This window comes from Hirsutella rhossiliensis (assembly GCF_020360975.1).
Source record: "Hirsutella rhossiliensis strain HR02 chromosome Unknown scaffold00022, whole genome shotgun sequence".
NCBI lineage: Eukaryota > Fungi > Ascomycota > Sordariomycetes > Hypocreales > Ophiocordycipitaceae > Hirsutella > Hirsutella rhossiliensis.
This window is the reverse complement of record NW_025408688.1, coordinates 430,215-445,574: the sequence shown is the minus strand read 5'-3', so window position 1 is coordinate 445,574 and position 15,360 is coordinate 430,215. Positions and strand designations below refer to the sequence as shown.

At 51.3% G+C, this 15,360-nt stretch overlaps 3 protein-coding genes across 3 annotated transcripts; all 3 read right to left on the bottom strand.

Annotated features, from left to right (window-relative positions):
- Positions 1 to 26: 26 nt before the first annotated feature.
- HRG_11733 (retrotransposon gag protein) lies at positions 27 to 1,280 on the bottom strand (the record flags this gene model as incomplete). The annotated part of the gene is made up of 1 exon (XM_044870203.1): positions 27 to 1,280. One exon carries the CDS (start codon positions 1,278 to 1,280, stop codon positions 27 to 29), a length of 1,254 nt encoding a protein of 417 aa, XP_044714698.1.
- Positions 1,281 to 3,560: 2,280 nt separating this feature from the next.
- HRG_11732 (transposase-like protein) lies at positions 3,561 to 4,642 on the bottom strand (the record flags this gene model as incomplete). The annotated part of the gene is made up of 4 exons (XM_044870202.1): positions 3,561 to 3,628; positions 3,691 to 4,220; positions 4,262 to 4,574; positions 4,621 to 4,642. 4 exons carry the CDS (start codon positions 4,640 to 4,642, stop codon positions 3,561 to 3,563), a joined length of 933 nt encoding a protein of 310 aa, XP_044714697.1.
- Positions 4,643 to 10,712: 6,070 nt separating this feature from the next.
- HRG_11731 (PIF1-like helicase domain-containing protein) lies at positions 10,713 to 14,716 on the bottom strand (the record flags this gene model as incomplete). The annotated part of the gene is made up of 13 exons (XM_044870201.1): positions 10,713 to 10,798; positions 10,851 to 10,985; positions 11,248 to 11,458; positions 11,522 to 12,060; positions 12,106 to 12,373; positions 12,633 to 12,891; positions 12,934 to 13,242; positions 13,620 to 13,894; positions 13,936 to 14,006; positions 14,088 to 14,300; positions 14,383 to 14,506; positions 14,597 to 14,626; positions 14,669 to 14,716. 13 exons carry the CDS (start codon positions 14,714 to 14,716, stop codon positions 10,713 to 10,715), a joined length of 2,568 nt encoding a protein of 855 aa, XP_044714696.1.
- Between the last annotated feature and the right edge of the window lie 644 nt (positions 14,717 to 15,360).

The window sequence follows — 15,360 nt, the reverse complement described above, 5'->3', positions numbered from 1 at the left end:
CATTCTCTCACAGCCGCCGCGTGTCCCTAGTCTGAATCTTCATCGCTATGAGAAGAAGTATCGTCTTCGGCGACCTCGGCTTTAGTGACCGCTGGTCGTGACGGGGTCACGGCATTGACCTGAGTGCGTCGGGTCGTGTTTGCGGGTCGGATAGGCGCAGCCAATGGACAGCGCTCGATTCTGCAGTTGTCTCTTCCACAACGGAGGCAACGCCCTTCACGGTAACGGGCGTCCATCTCGGCCTGGTCGACCCACTTGGCACGCTTGCCCAACAGCGCTTGGTCTTCTGGTCGCTTGGATTGGTAACCATATGTGTTCTTATCACTGCGGGTGCGCGCAGCGTTCACTTTCGCGGATGCTTGTAGAGTTGGTTCCCATTCCATCATATCCTCTCGTCTAACTTCGGTTTTCTGGCCAGACTGTTTCTGGGCAGCCTGGCCTCCATGATTCTGGTGGTTGTCATAGTTGTCCGAACTCTTTGTGTTGCCTCGAGGCCTTTTCCACTGACCCAACAATTCCATCTGGCTGCTCAGCGAATCGCACCTCCTCGCCAGCCCAACATAGCTGCTGATGGCAGAGGGGTCAGAGCCTATGAGGGCTGCTTTCATTTTATCGTTTAGTGCCTCCTGGAGGTAGGAAATCTTGCTGTCATCTGGCCAATACTCGGCGTTGGCGTTGGCGATCTCCCTCTCAAAGCGGGGGTAAAAGGACGTGAACGGTTCATTCTCTCCTTGCTTAATCGAATGCAGGTTGCGTGTAGCTCTCTGCTTGCGATCCCTCTCCCTGTACAGCAATTCGAGGCGGTTGAGTAGTTCAGCAACATTGAACGTTTTCTTCTCGGTTTGCATCTCGACAAATGTGGTCACGTTGTCTTTAGCCTTGCCTTCTAGGCTCATGAAGATGTACATAAAGTGGCCTTCTGCATCTCCAAGGGCTTCTTTGTCGACTCGTAGCTTTCCCTCGGTTTCTAGTTTCCAGCTTCGCCACTGGGCCTTGTCGCCGCCGAATTTCGGTATGTCTCGTAATTTGGGGCGCTTGGTTGGGTCAGGGTTGTGAGTGGCGACCACACGGGTGTCCTCAATGGGGACAGCCGGGGTGACAGATGGCGTTGGCTCTAGGAGTTCAGACGAACGGGCTTGCTGGTGTTGTTGGAGTTCCAGGGCAATAAAACGTTCTTCAAACTGGGTGTTTCTTCGGGAACTCTCTTCTCTCAGACTTCGTATCTCGGCAACCAGGGCGCTGAGGACGTCCGGCTGCATGTTGTTGTTATCTTCGGCCATCGCGACTTCGCTGAACGCTAATAGTTCGACGGGACTCAGTTTGGTGTCTTCAGTGTCTTCGGTGTCTTCAGTGTCTTCGGTGTCTTCGGTGTCTTCAGTGTCTTCGGTGTCTTCAGTGTCTTCAATGTCTTCAGTGATCTTGATAGTATGTGAAAGGCCTCTAGTGAGTTGATACAACTAACTAGTCCCTATGCTGTTTACTATCAAGATAGAGAAGAAAGAAAGAAAGAAAGAGAATCTACTACATGAGAGCACAATAGCATTTTATAGCTTCGAGCCAATGGAAGGTTCTAGAAGCTAGGCGGCGCAGCCGCCGTTAAAGCGGCTTGCCCGTTACAATGGCACTGTACGCATGCTGCTGCCTTTCGAGCTTCGATGACCTCATCGTTTTCATCAGTCTCATATCCCGGCATGTGGTTCAGCTTTTCCAGACTGAGGCATATAGGAGGTACGACTTGATGCCAATTTGCAATCTCATACTTAAGGTCCCCGTACGACGGCTGACATTGATGTAAACCACCGTCGCTCTAATTGAGTGCCCTCAAAATTATACCAGGTGCTCTGTCGACCGTTCAGTGCCGAATTTTATCACTACAGATAGTTGTATCTCCATCTCTCTTTCTACCCGTTTTCTCTGGTGCTCTCTTATCATACTGTCTAGAGGTACTGCTGGCATAAATAAAATCGCCAGACAAAGTCCACACTGACCTCCAAACTGTTGTCTCACCCGGCCAGTCACAGAACACACTAGGAGCACAGATGATGCTATGAACACCAATCCGCTTACTGCTCCAAGCCACGGCATCCCCTGGTTTGACGTCGGCTGCTCTGGCTGAGGCTGGTTAGAGTGCCGGCCAAAATGACGGAAACACTGTGTCTTCCTCCATATCGCCATAACCATAATAACGGTAGTCAAGTGAGACACCATTGGAGCAGCACACCAGTATTCGACACCAGATCGTCTAAATTGCCAGACGGTCGCCCCAATAAATGGAAGGTGAAAGGCCAGTACTAGTCCACAAATGATGATTCTCGCCTTAATGGAGGGGCCAGGCTCAATGGCGTGAGAAAAATAGACGTAAATCAAGGGATCAACAACTTGAATAAGCTGTAAACCATGAGTATATGGGGAAGGTAATTAGACCGGCCTGGATGGGAAGTACCTCAATGATGTCGACGCATAACATGGTGACCCCTTTCCAGGCTGTGAAGAAGGGGTAGGCAAGGACGCCTGGTAGGAGTGCATTTCTCGCACTGCCGAACAGAGCGGCGAATATTAGTCCGGTACCCAAGAAGAGACAGGCCGTAGGAATCAGCGCCCAAGTTCGCCTACGCGAAGCTTTTTGTGGCTTGACTCTGATCATCCAGTACAAGTAAGGCGCCAGAAAAACCGTGGTCACGGCAAACACGACGCCGGCCTCGGTGACCTCCTTAATGGTAATCTCGTCCTGCATGTCAGAATGGGGCAACTTTGAACGTGGAGAGAACGGAATTCGGACTTAGAGTAATGAAAATATGAGCACCGGGCTTGCCGGAACAAGTCGTGCTTTATATAATGTTAAGTCATAGCGGCGAATGTTGGTACTTGGAAAGTAACGCTTAGATGAAGAGAGCCACAGGACGATGTCTAGTCGCTTTGAAGACGGGCAGACATGCCTAGAGTGAGGTGGCGATGGGGTGCTTTGTGCATAGTAAGGTTACACCATCATCGCCTTGAGATTAGGCTAACAAATGATACGATGGTTTACCTGTACGAGGCAGGTGGGCTTCCTCCACGTTAACACGGCCTAGTTAGAGTAGCGTGGGCGGGACGGCACGTCTCCAACTGGTGAATGCAGTTGGCCCCCGGTTATGAGGCCATTTAGTAGATCGACGTCACTGGCAGTGCATGCAACCCAGTTCAGGCGCCATGGTTTGCATGCGTCTTACGTCTCTTTGACTCAGTGTTGCTAATAATATAAACAATACGTATATTGGCAATATGGACCCCTCGCAATATTATTGTACTGTCAAGAGGTGCGTATTGTATTGCGCAATATGGCATTGGTCCATATTGTATTGTATTGCCAGTGACCCAATATATTGCCAGTAAAACAATATATCCCGTATATCCCACGTGACCCTCATTATTCAACCGTCGTTGCTGAAATATCGTCACCCTGAAAATCCTGTATCCCAAACCATGACTTCAAGCACTCCAATGCCTGAATTACATCACTCCCAAGTCGATTTCGACGGTCTGTGATGGTTATTTTTGCCCCAGAGAAGAGTCTTTCGGGCTCAGCAGACATTGCGGGAATTGACAGTATATCCACCGCCATTTTGCTCAGGTATGGGTAGTTCTTTTGCTGTGTTTCCTCCAGCCACCATGCGAGGGCGCTTGTGAACCCATAAACCCGTTCAGACTTACAATATCGCTCGTACTCGTCTGTGATAAGTGCTGGTTGTAGGTGCTTGTTTCTCCAATTCAAGAACTCGTTCGTGGTCGTCAACGGAACCTCAGATAGAGAAGGCGGCTCCACAGGTTTATAATCATCCCACAGTGTCTCCATCAGCTTCTTTGACGAGTCAGCCCACTCCTTCTTCCAGTTTTCGTGTATGTAGTGCCATTTATGCGAAGGGTGAAGCACAATCGCAGCGACGTAGGCAGGCGATTCGTCAGTAAGACAATAGTACTTATCCATCTTCGCCCAGCCCGAGTTATACATTGGTGCCATAATCGGATCGTCGATATGTGCCTCTTTTCCTGCTTCAAATTGCGCCAATACGAAGTCCATAGCCAAGAGAACATTGTCAAGAGTTGCAAACGATGACTCAAGGGCCTTTGTCGTCATTTTAAGCTTCTCCAAGAAAGACTTGATCTTCTCGAGGATGACCCACTCCTCGGGAGAGCTCGTCTCCGGCACAATCTCCTTCCACCCATTTGTTGAATATCCTCGACTGCGCCTCTAAGATGCAAGGCCGCTCGTAGCATGGTGTACCACGAACTCCACCTCGTGTCATTATCTCGCGCAAGCTTGCGATTATGGCTGATGGCCAGAAACTTTTGGCGACGCTGAACACTACTTTGGACGAAAACCACGAAGTTGTGGAGCTTGCCAAGGGGACCCTTTTTCCGCCACGCCTCGATCTCTTTTAGTGTCACATTATGCCCATCACGTTCGTCGTCTTTGAGCTTCTCATTATCGGTAACGAAGAGGAAAGCTTTGGCGGCAAGGTTGATGATAATGTGACCTTGGCAGCGGAGTCGGTGAGATTTGGGATCGTATCGAATGTCATATCGACGTAGAAGGCCTGTAGATGTTAGGGCCAGTCAGAAAAAACAGTGCGCCGTACTTACCAAGGGAAAGAGATCTCATCATTGTATCGTTATTGCCTGCATTGTCCATCACAAAATATCCAAGGTTGAAGCAAACCCCAGTCATCAACCACTTCCAAAATTGCCCTTGCCAGGTGATATCCGTCGTGCTCACTGTCGATGTCTTTCAAAGCCAAGACATGGTGTTCCAACTGACTGTCTTCTGCAACGTAATGAGCAACTACGCCTAAGATGGCCAAAGAGTTGGGGGAAGTCCATAGGTCGCAGCTGATATGAATTTTTGACTTTGCTGACTGGATGCGCTGCTTGACCTTCTCCTTCTGACCTTCGTACTGCCGCATAATCCATTTCTTGATGGTCTCGTGTGTATCTGGAAGCCAAGTATCGATATCGGCGTTGAGGTAGGCTAAGAATGCTCGGAATTCTGGGCATTCCACAAGCCTAAATGGGAGAGAACAGGACGTAATAAACCTTACGTATAAAGCTTCGAGCTGGTCTGGGTCGATCGAGTCTCCGGATTGATCGTTGAGCCGACGGCGTTTTCGGGGATGTTCTTTGGCCATAACACGAGCTATCTCGAGAATAGTTCGTATATTCGTGACTTTGGCTGTTCGTGGCGCGCCTTTTGGGAGGCCGTGACCGTCAGGAGGAGGATCCGTAAGGTGCTTGGCTGGGGCCGCAGTTCCACCGGAACAGCAATACGTTTTGTCACAGTGTTTGCAGCGCCATTCTTCTTTTCCGGTCCGCTGATTGTAGTATTTCGTCTCTATGTCCTCGTCTGGCATATGAGAAAAGACCCATGATGTTCTTGGCTTGGCCGAAGGGTTTATGGAGGCCGTGCGAGGTTGCGACGATTGGCATTCAGTGGTTTGGGTCTCATCTGGATCATGCAACCGTGGGCTGGAAATCTCCGAGTATTCGTCTGATATTGACGAATCCCGTCGCGGCGATGTTTGAACAAAAGGCAGGCGTTGTTGAGGCATCGAGATTGCTTGTAAGTCCTGGGGTGGGAAAGCGGGGTTGAGGAGGAAAACAGTGTTTGGACGGCGAGCCGCTACCCTGTAGGTCTGGATTTATACATACATTTACGCGTTTCCGTGCGCCAATAGGAAGATTTTACGTCCTGGAGGTCCGCCAGACGAAAAACAATACATAGAACATGCTTATATTTACGCGTGTATTTTGACGCGTCATCATATTGGCGCGAATTGGGGAACGGAAAGGCGAATGACCACCAACCAATACAAACAATACAAGCCATATATTGCCAGTATGGAAGGCGCCATATTGTATCGTCACAATATGACGGCGAGCATATTGTATTGGTACAATATGAGAAATCGCGTATTGTATTGTATATACTGCAGTATACTACTTTATTGTCATATTATTAGCAACACTGCTTTGACTAGGGAGTTTGGACGCTCAGGGCCTACGCAGAGGGCAACTTACGCGGGTCTGGTCCGTGGCCCGTCAAGATGAACCGTGATGACAACTTGAGCTTTCTGGAGGGGATGGACCAAACAAGATCAAAGACACAAGCAAAATGTGCCTTTGCTCCATTCCTCATTGGGATTCATGAGACAACAGCGCAGGTCGTAAGGAGGTGTAATTTTATTGTCCAGCTGTCTGCAAGCCGGGCTTCTTACTATTTCGCAAATCCAAGAACCTGGCTCTGACCTTGCCTTCTCTGATCTCGGCCTCGTCGGGGCTGTTGGTTGTGAACAAGGGGAAAAGGCAGGATTGTCGGGAGGGAAGGAAATGAACACAGCGTAGACTACTGAGATGGAAAAGATAACTAGTTATTTAGGCGATTCCTCCGGCTTACTCTGTCTCCTCAAGAACCTTCACCATCGCCTTTTCTAGTAACTACCGGTAGTCCTCTGCCCTTATCGCTGTCCAACTCATCAACCGAACACCATCCTCGACCTTACATAAAAACCGCGCTCGCACCACAACTCGCTGATTTGACAAATTATCTGGACTGTCTGCCGTATTTTGCGCATACTTATTTCCATTTCGGCGCTGATGCTCTTGAAAACCGGGATCCCCACTCCCACACCCAACCTGACAGGCCCCCAAAATTTTCTATCCTCACTGAGCTTTCGACAGTACCAGTAACGGAGTAAATATAGTTTATCTGTGAGGTCGTGAAAATCTTCGTGGGAGACTTCTGTCCTTCATACACCTCGTAAGTTTCGGTGATCATTTGGAAGGGTTGGACTCCAAGTCGGCACGGCTGGTCATGGCTGCACTTCTCCTGATCAACATCGTTGAGGTGACCGCACCTAATCGACCCTTGGGTGACAATATGAGATGCCATCGTATTTTTGCAAGTAGCTTGACAGCGCTTGTTTAGGTTACAGAAGATTCGTAATGGTGATGATGATTATGTCTGCACATGTGCCATCCAATGCCTTAGGTATATGCTAGAAATCCAGCTTCGTAACTGCTAGCACTCCCTTTGCGCCTACAACGTGAAGAATAGCTAGTAATTCACTTGAAATCCGTCGCAGGACTTAATATCCCATTACTATGCTAGGTTGTTGGCCTTGTCACCTGCGGCGTACATGCATGGTGCAAGTTAGTACAATGTCAATCAAGTAAGACGCACGGCTGCCGCAGAGAACCACCTTACTGCACCCACCCACACCGAATGGTTATAATAGCTCAGGACCGGCAATCGGTGCGGAGGCGGAACAAAGCAACCAGCTCCGTCAATGTTAAACAAGCAGTGATGAACTTATCACAGCATTTTTGTCAATATGGGATGCCTTTGCCATTTGGAAGTCGCTCGGAGTTGCTGCAGGCTCTTAGCATCATCCGCACGCGCGTCAGGGATGAAAGAAATTGAAAGGGTCGGGGACCAGTGCAGATACGATTGCCAGATCTGCACCTTACATGGAAAAGGAAATGTAAATACAAACAGCTGCACAAGCCAACACTTCTGCAAGCCTGCGTTCTTTTCTGACAAGTCACAAGTGCCGCCACCAGTCACGGTGACCCGCAGGTGAACCACATAGACCTTATTGACTGTTATTTCTACCTTGCCGCAGTTTTGGAGGAGAAGCAGTACACAGGCAGTTCAATAAGTGTATGTTATGTGTGACTGGGCGACCGGCGCTTCTGTGTGGGCTGGATCGCTCACTCTTGGTCGTGGTGGTATCCAGACCAAAAGCAATATGCCAGACGCCGCGGCGTTCATCGAGTTATGCAATCGGGGGGCATGTCTTGCATATGTTGCGTAGTAGATTGGTACCCGTCCCCAGACCATGTTCGTTGCGGCCTCTGCTATTACGACAACGGATGCGTGAAGCAAGCCCTTCGGGCTTAAAGTGGAATAGCTTCAGCCGTTTCCACTATCTTCCCCTCCACACGAAATCTTCCCCTCCATGCGAAATCTTCCCCTCCATGTGAAATCTTCCCCTCCATGTGAAATCTTCCCCTCCATGCAGAACCTTTCCCCTCTACTCGTCATCTCCCCCTTCATTCGTAATTTTCCGCTTTATCCGAAATCTTCTCCTCACCTCAGCTGACATCCCCGACCCAGGGGAATCATTACGGACCACTCTAAGCTTTCTTTCTTGAACTTATAAGAGAAGTAGGAACCTCGAGCGTATGTTTAAAACTCATTAGGGAAGCGATGTACTGTTTTCACGGACGGAGAGATCGAATTCCTATATTGGGCATTCGGGAGATAACGGGATGGCCACTTGGTACCCATCAGTGCCTAATCGCCCTCCCGGCGAATCACCTGCACGCCCCCTTCCCCACCCGACATTCTCCCCATGAGCATGGCTAAAAAAAACTAAAATGTTTTTCACTTCCGTTCAACAAGCCCTTAACTACTTCTTCCGAGTGCGTACACCGATCCGTCTATCCTGCCAGCAGGGGAATCATTCGAGTCACGTTCAAAAGCATATACGTGATCCGACTTTTCTCATAACGTTCGTCGCATACTGATCCTTGTGGTAAGTCGGCAGACGTTTCGATTGTCCAGCCTCTAAAGGATTTCCCAGGACATGAATCCGGAGCCTAACACTGCTCAACCTCTCTCTTTGACCGACTTCAGCGGTTTTAAGTCAACTCCAGGTTACATCGTTGGAAATGATGACATGGTATATTGGAAAGACGGTAAGGGCGTCACTCTTGCAAAGTCGGGAGAAGGCACAGGGAAAGACGTTTCTCGAATAACTGGAGAAATGCTCCTATCAAAGGGTTGGGTATTGATCGTCATCGGGGAAGGGGGAATATGGAAAGGGTGATGCCGTCCGGTGTATCTAAATTGCCGGGTGTCGCTATGGCGTATACAACAAGTCCTTTATCTCCAATCCTTCTCTTAGCTCTAGAGTAAGGCTGAGCAGTCCATCATCTTTCGGATTGTTGTTAATTGTCAAGCTCGCAGAAAAAGTGCGAGTGGTCGACTGGCTGATCTCCTTCTCCCGCTGAGGACATCGCTTGACGCCTTGATGGATTTTGCTGCCCAGGAGCTGGCAAATGCTCTCCATGGATGCTCCTTGTAGATTTATAGAGGGCATAGGAAGCCACCTTTTCCCCCCTCTACCGATGATATAAAGGCAGCCGTTCTCTTCTTCTAGAATCTCATCGAACAGTTCTTTCGCAATATTTGCAAGTCGGCGCGGTATTATACGCAAAGTCATGAGACAATGGATCCCCCCAAATTGATGGTGGGGGAAGATTATCGCGACCGCGGCTCTCGTTCCTTCTCCTTCCCCAGTCTTCGTAATAGCACCGCACATATACTCAGGAAAGACACGCATGAGGCCCTGAGGGAAGGCTTCCATGAAACATTGTCCTTGTCCTGTCGCGTCGTATGTCGTAGGTTGCTGGCTTGGCACGCGACCCCGCATAAGTGTGTCCGAGTCATTTAAAATCGTAGGACCTTCGTAGATGGGTGTAATCGTCGGGCTCGTCGCTGTGGATTCATCGCCATTGTGAGTCGGTTCTAGCCCTAAAGAATCGGAGTTAAGAGTTAGTGGCGTATGAATATAAGTGCCATAAATCCTCGAGACTTACGCCGTCGTTTTTGGGCGTTTGCCTTCTCCATTTTTCGTATGATCTCATTAACCTCTAGATGAGGCGCTGCACTAGTGAGCTCAACGGCGATCGCCTCGCGAACCGCTAGGGGAAGGTCATCAAGGGCTCGTTTATGTTTATCTCCGGACCGCTCCTCGTGGTTGCTGGTGCGCTCTTTGATTGCGAGATAGAAAGCCAAGAAAGGTTTGAGACCGTGTTTTCCAAAGGTTTGTGCCGTTTCGTCGGCGGCGCCGGTTGAACACTCGACCCAAGCCTTACCCAGGCCCTTCGGTACCTTTTTCCGTTTTGGATCAGTCGTAAGAAAGCTCCGCAATTTCGCTGTTAACGATTGGACATCTTGTGCGGGGTAGAACTGCATAGCGAAGGTGGTTCCGAGGCCGAGATTCTAGACGTGAGCTTTCCCGATTTTTGAGGGGAAGATCCCGAGGGGAAGATTTCAAGGGCAATTTATTCCGCAGCCATGGATAGCCGACGCTCAAACGAATGGCTCCTGTTGGTAACTGGTCGCTGACAAATCTGTCAAGAGGCCTGGCTCGCTGCGGGGCAATGCAACGTCCGGCGGGATGATTCCGTGCTCCCGCGTATGGTGGTACAGGTACCGAGGTAGTATGTATGCAACCACCTCTTATTCTTTGAGCGGTTTCTTTGCTGCCATCGTGGTTGCAACAGCTGGGCTTCCCTCACACAGTGGGTGCCGGTATCAAAAATTTAACAGGGTTGCACATATGGTAGAACAGCTGGCTTTGTAGTTAACGGTGGTTGTGGGGATCCTTCACTCTGTCTGCCTGCTTCTGCCCGTAGGTGCTAGGGCAGACTATTAAAATACTTCGAACACCCGTTAAGTTGCCAATGCAAGGGGCTTAACGGCTGAATATCCAGCCCGAAGGGTGAATATCGTATACCTGCACTCGACTTTCTTAAGGGTACCCACTAGAACCCCCCTTCCGCCTTCAGCGGCTAACCAGCCGTTCGAACTACTTCCTGGCAGGCCCAGTCTAACTATAACCCTATATCGTACCCCCCCCCCTTCCCTGTAGCTTGTAGGAAGACGACGTTTAGTCACGGTAGAGTGGTGGATACAGTGGATCGCTCAGCTGTTGACCCTGACGCCGTTGTTGGTCAGCGAGGCGCATCTTCATCCCTGTCTCATAGTTAGCCGTGAATGCAGTACGTAGGAAACGCAGGCGTATAACCTTCCGTCGGCGTGTGGTTATAGAGGCTCTGACGATCGAACGGCGCCTCAAGGAGTAAGCCTTGGAGCGAGGTAACCCGTGAGACGGCAACATAGCTAATACCGGCCTGGAAGTCGCGTGTAGCGAGATCAGTAACTATTTTATCCTTTGTTAGGCTCTGGCATTTGTGAACAGTAATAGCAAACGCCACGATTAGGGGGAAACTGCGTGCGAGCGCAGGTCTCGTTGCCCACAAGGAAGTCCCGCCTGACTGGCAGGATGGGGTGAGATTTTCCTGCCCTCGTTAGTTGTTAGATACGGCGGTCCGTCGTAGCTATCAAAGTCCACCATAATAACGGCTGGGGGGGGTCTTCCAATGGATCGGCGCCTGCGCTCCAGGCGATATCGTATACAGTACCCTGAGCACCGTTAACTAGGCCAGCTGATTGCCACAGATTAGTCGTGAGCATCACCCTGGTGCCCTTAGCAACAGGGAACTTGTTAGATAGATTGCCAGCATTGTTGCTTGGTGCCTGCCCAGCGCCGTTGCCGTGATTCTTTGCCTCCACTTGTATTGCCGGGGCGTTGAGATGCACCATATGCTCGTGGTTGTATTGGTTGACCCGTGCCTTTGTAGAATACACTCGCAAAGCGGTCCTGAAGCCGTCAAGCTCGCTCCGCGGTAGCCTGGCCTGTACCCGATTGCTAAGGAGGTTCCAGGATGGTATAGATAACTTTACATCACGCAGTTCCTGCAACGCCTGACGGAACTGGGCCTGATCATCACCAGCCTGGCGCTGTGCCGTGGTCAGGAAGACGGTGCGGTCAAATAGGCGGTAGGCCACCTGCCCTCTCCTTTCCAACGAAGACAGGCCGGTGCTAGTCGAATACAGGGGCTTTTGTCGGACTGGTGGTAACTGGAAGAAATCGCCCACAAGCACAACGCTCACACCACCAAAGAACTCGAGGTTACGCTGTGGAAAGGCTTGTCGCAAACGGGAATCGATCCGCGCGAGCTGCTCAAGCCCTAGCATGCTCTTTTCATCGATAACGAGGTATTTGATGTGCCGTAGGCGGGACTGAAGGGCGGCTGCGTCGGCCGGGGGAAGGTCGGTGAAAGTACCGCCTACTGGGAGGCGCAGCAACGAATGAATGGTGCTGCCCTGTATCTGGTTACTCGCAACGCCTGTTGGCGCCACGCGGCATATAGGGCTAGGATTCGGTAGGGCGGCTGCCTGAAGATGGGAAGAAAGCACCTTGATAAGGAACGACTTGCCTGTGCCACCACCACCATCAACGTGGAGAAGGATTTGAGCAGGATTTTGCGCCTGGAAGTGGCCCATGAATGTGTCGTACACGAGCCGTTGTTGCGTATTCAGCGTATTACGCCAGTGAGGGCCAAGGACCTCCACATCGTTGGCCATGGGGTGGCTAGCGATAAGGTCTTTCCAGTAGCCGTCTCGGAGTTCCGGATAAGTACCCACATGCTGTGTCCAGTCGTAATTGATGTCGATATCGCGGCGGCCAAGTAGGTCAAGATCTTCCTGGGTAAGGGAGTTGTCAGGTAAAGGGCGGCGAGGCGAATCCAGTCTTCGTCATCAAATTCTTCCTCCACAGGCAGAGCCTCGTATTGATCATCTTGAGGCTGTAATCGAGCCTCTTTGGCCGACCGTAATGGTCATCACCATGACTGTGATGCTGCAAAAAATAGGAGAGGGCCTCAGGGTGACAACAAAAAGGCGGCCCGCAAACTGTGAGGAGATCATCAACCCGCCGATGTGGGTGGTTTAATGTTAGCTTTACACGACAGTAATCTGACCACTGTTGACCTTCTGGATCAGCCTGATAGCGAGGAAAGTAAACCAGCACTCGAGGCCTGCCGTTAATGTTGCCTGGCTGCCATTGCTTCCACTTGGAAGGGTCCCTAGGGCGGAAATTCCAGCATTTCAGGAAGGAGACGTAGCTTAGGTCCGCTAGGGCTTCCGGGCGTTGAGTGTACTTTTCGTAAACGTTGGGGGCCTCGTCCACCTCATCGCCGTCAATACGGAGGGAGCGGGAATGCCTGTCAGGATTACGACAGTCGACGTACAGGCAAGTTCGTGACCCTTCCTGTAACGGCAGGCCGAGGAGCAAGTGGCTGACCTCCTGCTTCGAGTAATCCCGCTCCGCAACCAGCTGATTGAGGAGCTTTGACGTGAAGGAAATCAAGGGGTTGTGGTCCTTGACCCGGGGCATCAGGGCCTTCCCAATCTGGGCAAAAGACTCGCTCTTCTTTTCCGACTTGGAGCAGTATTTGGCCGCGTAATCGATTACCTGCTGTAGACTCGTGCAAGGCGAAACATCTGTATTGGCTAGCCACGCAACGGTAAGCAAGCGGTTGTAGTGGTTAATCTGGCCATCGTTCCGCTCGCCCCTAAAGCTCCAGTGTTTAGAGTGAGGAACCTTGTCAAGGAGGCTAGTAGGCGCTGGCCGTGAGGAAATCCAAAGCGGCACTCCACCTGCTTGGTATGCTTATTGAGCTGCATGCAGTAGTTGTTGCAGCGGTGGCGTTGCACGCGGTTGACTACCATCGATAGGAACTGAACGGTAAGGGGATGTTCCAGTAGATTACCGATCAGGGGGTTCCCTTCCCCAGGAGCCTGTATTCGCTGTGGCTCTGGGTTCACTGCAGATACGTGGTATCCCCAGATGCGAGCGAATTGCTCCCGGGACTGATCGTTGTCAGGATCTAAGTCTGGGTGGCCACTTAGCCAATATAGGCCGTGGTGGTGACTGGAACCCCTGCCCTGCCACTCGTAGCGGCCCCAAGAGTCCGTTAGGTTGAACTTCTGCTTCAAGACAATAGCCCTAAACAGCGCATAACGCTTATGAAAGTGGTACGCAGCGATGTGGGCGTTGTCTCGCAGTAGTTGCCGGGATAGAGCCATCCGCGCCGCCTCAGGAGCTGTTTGCCACTCGTCAAATCGAGGCATATGGCGGTATAGGGATTCCCAGTGGTAATCGGCTGCACTTGCAGTAGCGAAAAGGCCGGGCTTGCCTAGATTATAGGCATATGCTTCCAACTCCTTCCTTTGTTTATACCAATACGGCCGGGTGCCCTAATTACTGCGGCTTGGCGCGTGATCGACTGGATCAGGACCTGAGCCTCCGGCTCGTCAGGCTCAGCCATTGCTTCCTCTAGGTCGGCGCGTGTAAGGGGCTGACGGCGGCTGTCGCGTTGCTTGACGAGGTAGTCACTTCGCTTTCGGACCTGCGCACGTAACAGCGTGTTGAGGGCGACGAAAGGCCACGTCTTATGGCGGGCGAAACGTCCGTCATGCCATCTCATCGCATGGGCAAGGTAGTCCTGGAACGTGATGCTCCGTAAACGAGGCTCCACGAAGTCGGCCTTGCCGTCAGGGTAGAGGGTAGGGAATGCAAGCGTTAGCAGCGGCTGGGAACGGTTGAATTCGTCGATGGGGGTCCTGCGAACTGAAGGCAGCGGCATCTGGTGGTGAGCCTGCGCGTTACACGGTATATGCTCCACATCAGTCATACGCTCAGGTTAGGGTACCATCAAGAAATCGGGACTGCAGAGCGTTCAATTCGGTATCGGTAACCTGCAAATTCGGGATCGCTGATGCATCGGCATCGCTAGGATCCTCTTCCACAGCCTCCTCGACGGGGCCTTTGGGGACCTCGCCGTCAGGTATGTCAGCCACTTGGCTGGCAATGGAATCAACTATGTTGCCATCAAGAGGAAGCCGGTGCAAGCGATTCTGACTCACGACGATATCGCGATAGCCCCGGTGGTGGCGCTGTAGGTAGTGCAGCCACGCCAACAGGCATGAGCGGCGTACCCGCAAATCGCGAGCAAACTGTTGCCGGAAGCGAGGGCTGCCCTCCATATTAGGAGGCCGCAGGAGGACGACATCTAGCTCTTCAGGTAGGACCGGGAGCTCTTCAAATAGCCTGCCAACATTGCGAAGGAAGTGGACAACATGACCGCGATATTTATATTGAGCGCCACGTACCTGCAGGACCTTCACATGTACGTGAACTCTAGCAATGAGCATCTCCTCGACCATCGTTAGATCGGGTAGATCGCTCGGGACTTCCCAAAGTCAAGGTTGTTCGCAGCGCTAAAGAAGTAGGGCTCGTTGGGGCCTTTCTTCCTGTCTCGACTAATGCAGCGGCTGCAGATTTTCAAGCTATTTCGCTTCATATCGAACCAACGCTCCTGGCAGCGAATGCAACTATGCATCTTGTCGTCATTCAGGGCAGTATAGAACTCGCGCACAAGGGCTCGATCCCCCTCACAAAGGGCAGGCAAGTCAAGGTCCCCTGTAAAAGGCGGATCAACTATCTGATCGAACTGTCGCTCTTCAGGCTGTGGCCGTGGCCGGGGGTTAATGTTGACTCGACGTGTATAGCGGCCGCGGCGACGACTCTGTGGCAGTAATGAAGGAGGGGTACGAGGCGATTCCTTCGGTATAGGCGTGCCTTGCACAACAGAAGCCGATGGGAGAGTGCCTTGAGGAATTGGCGTTTC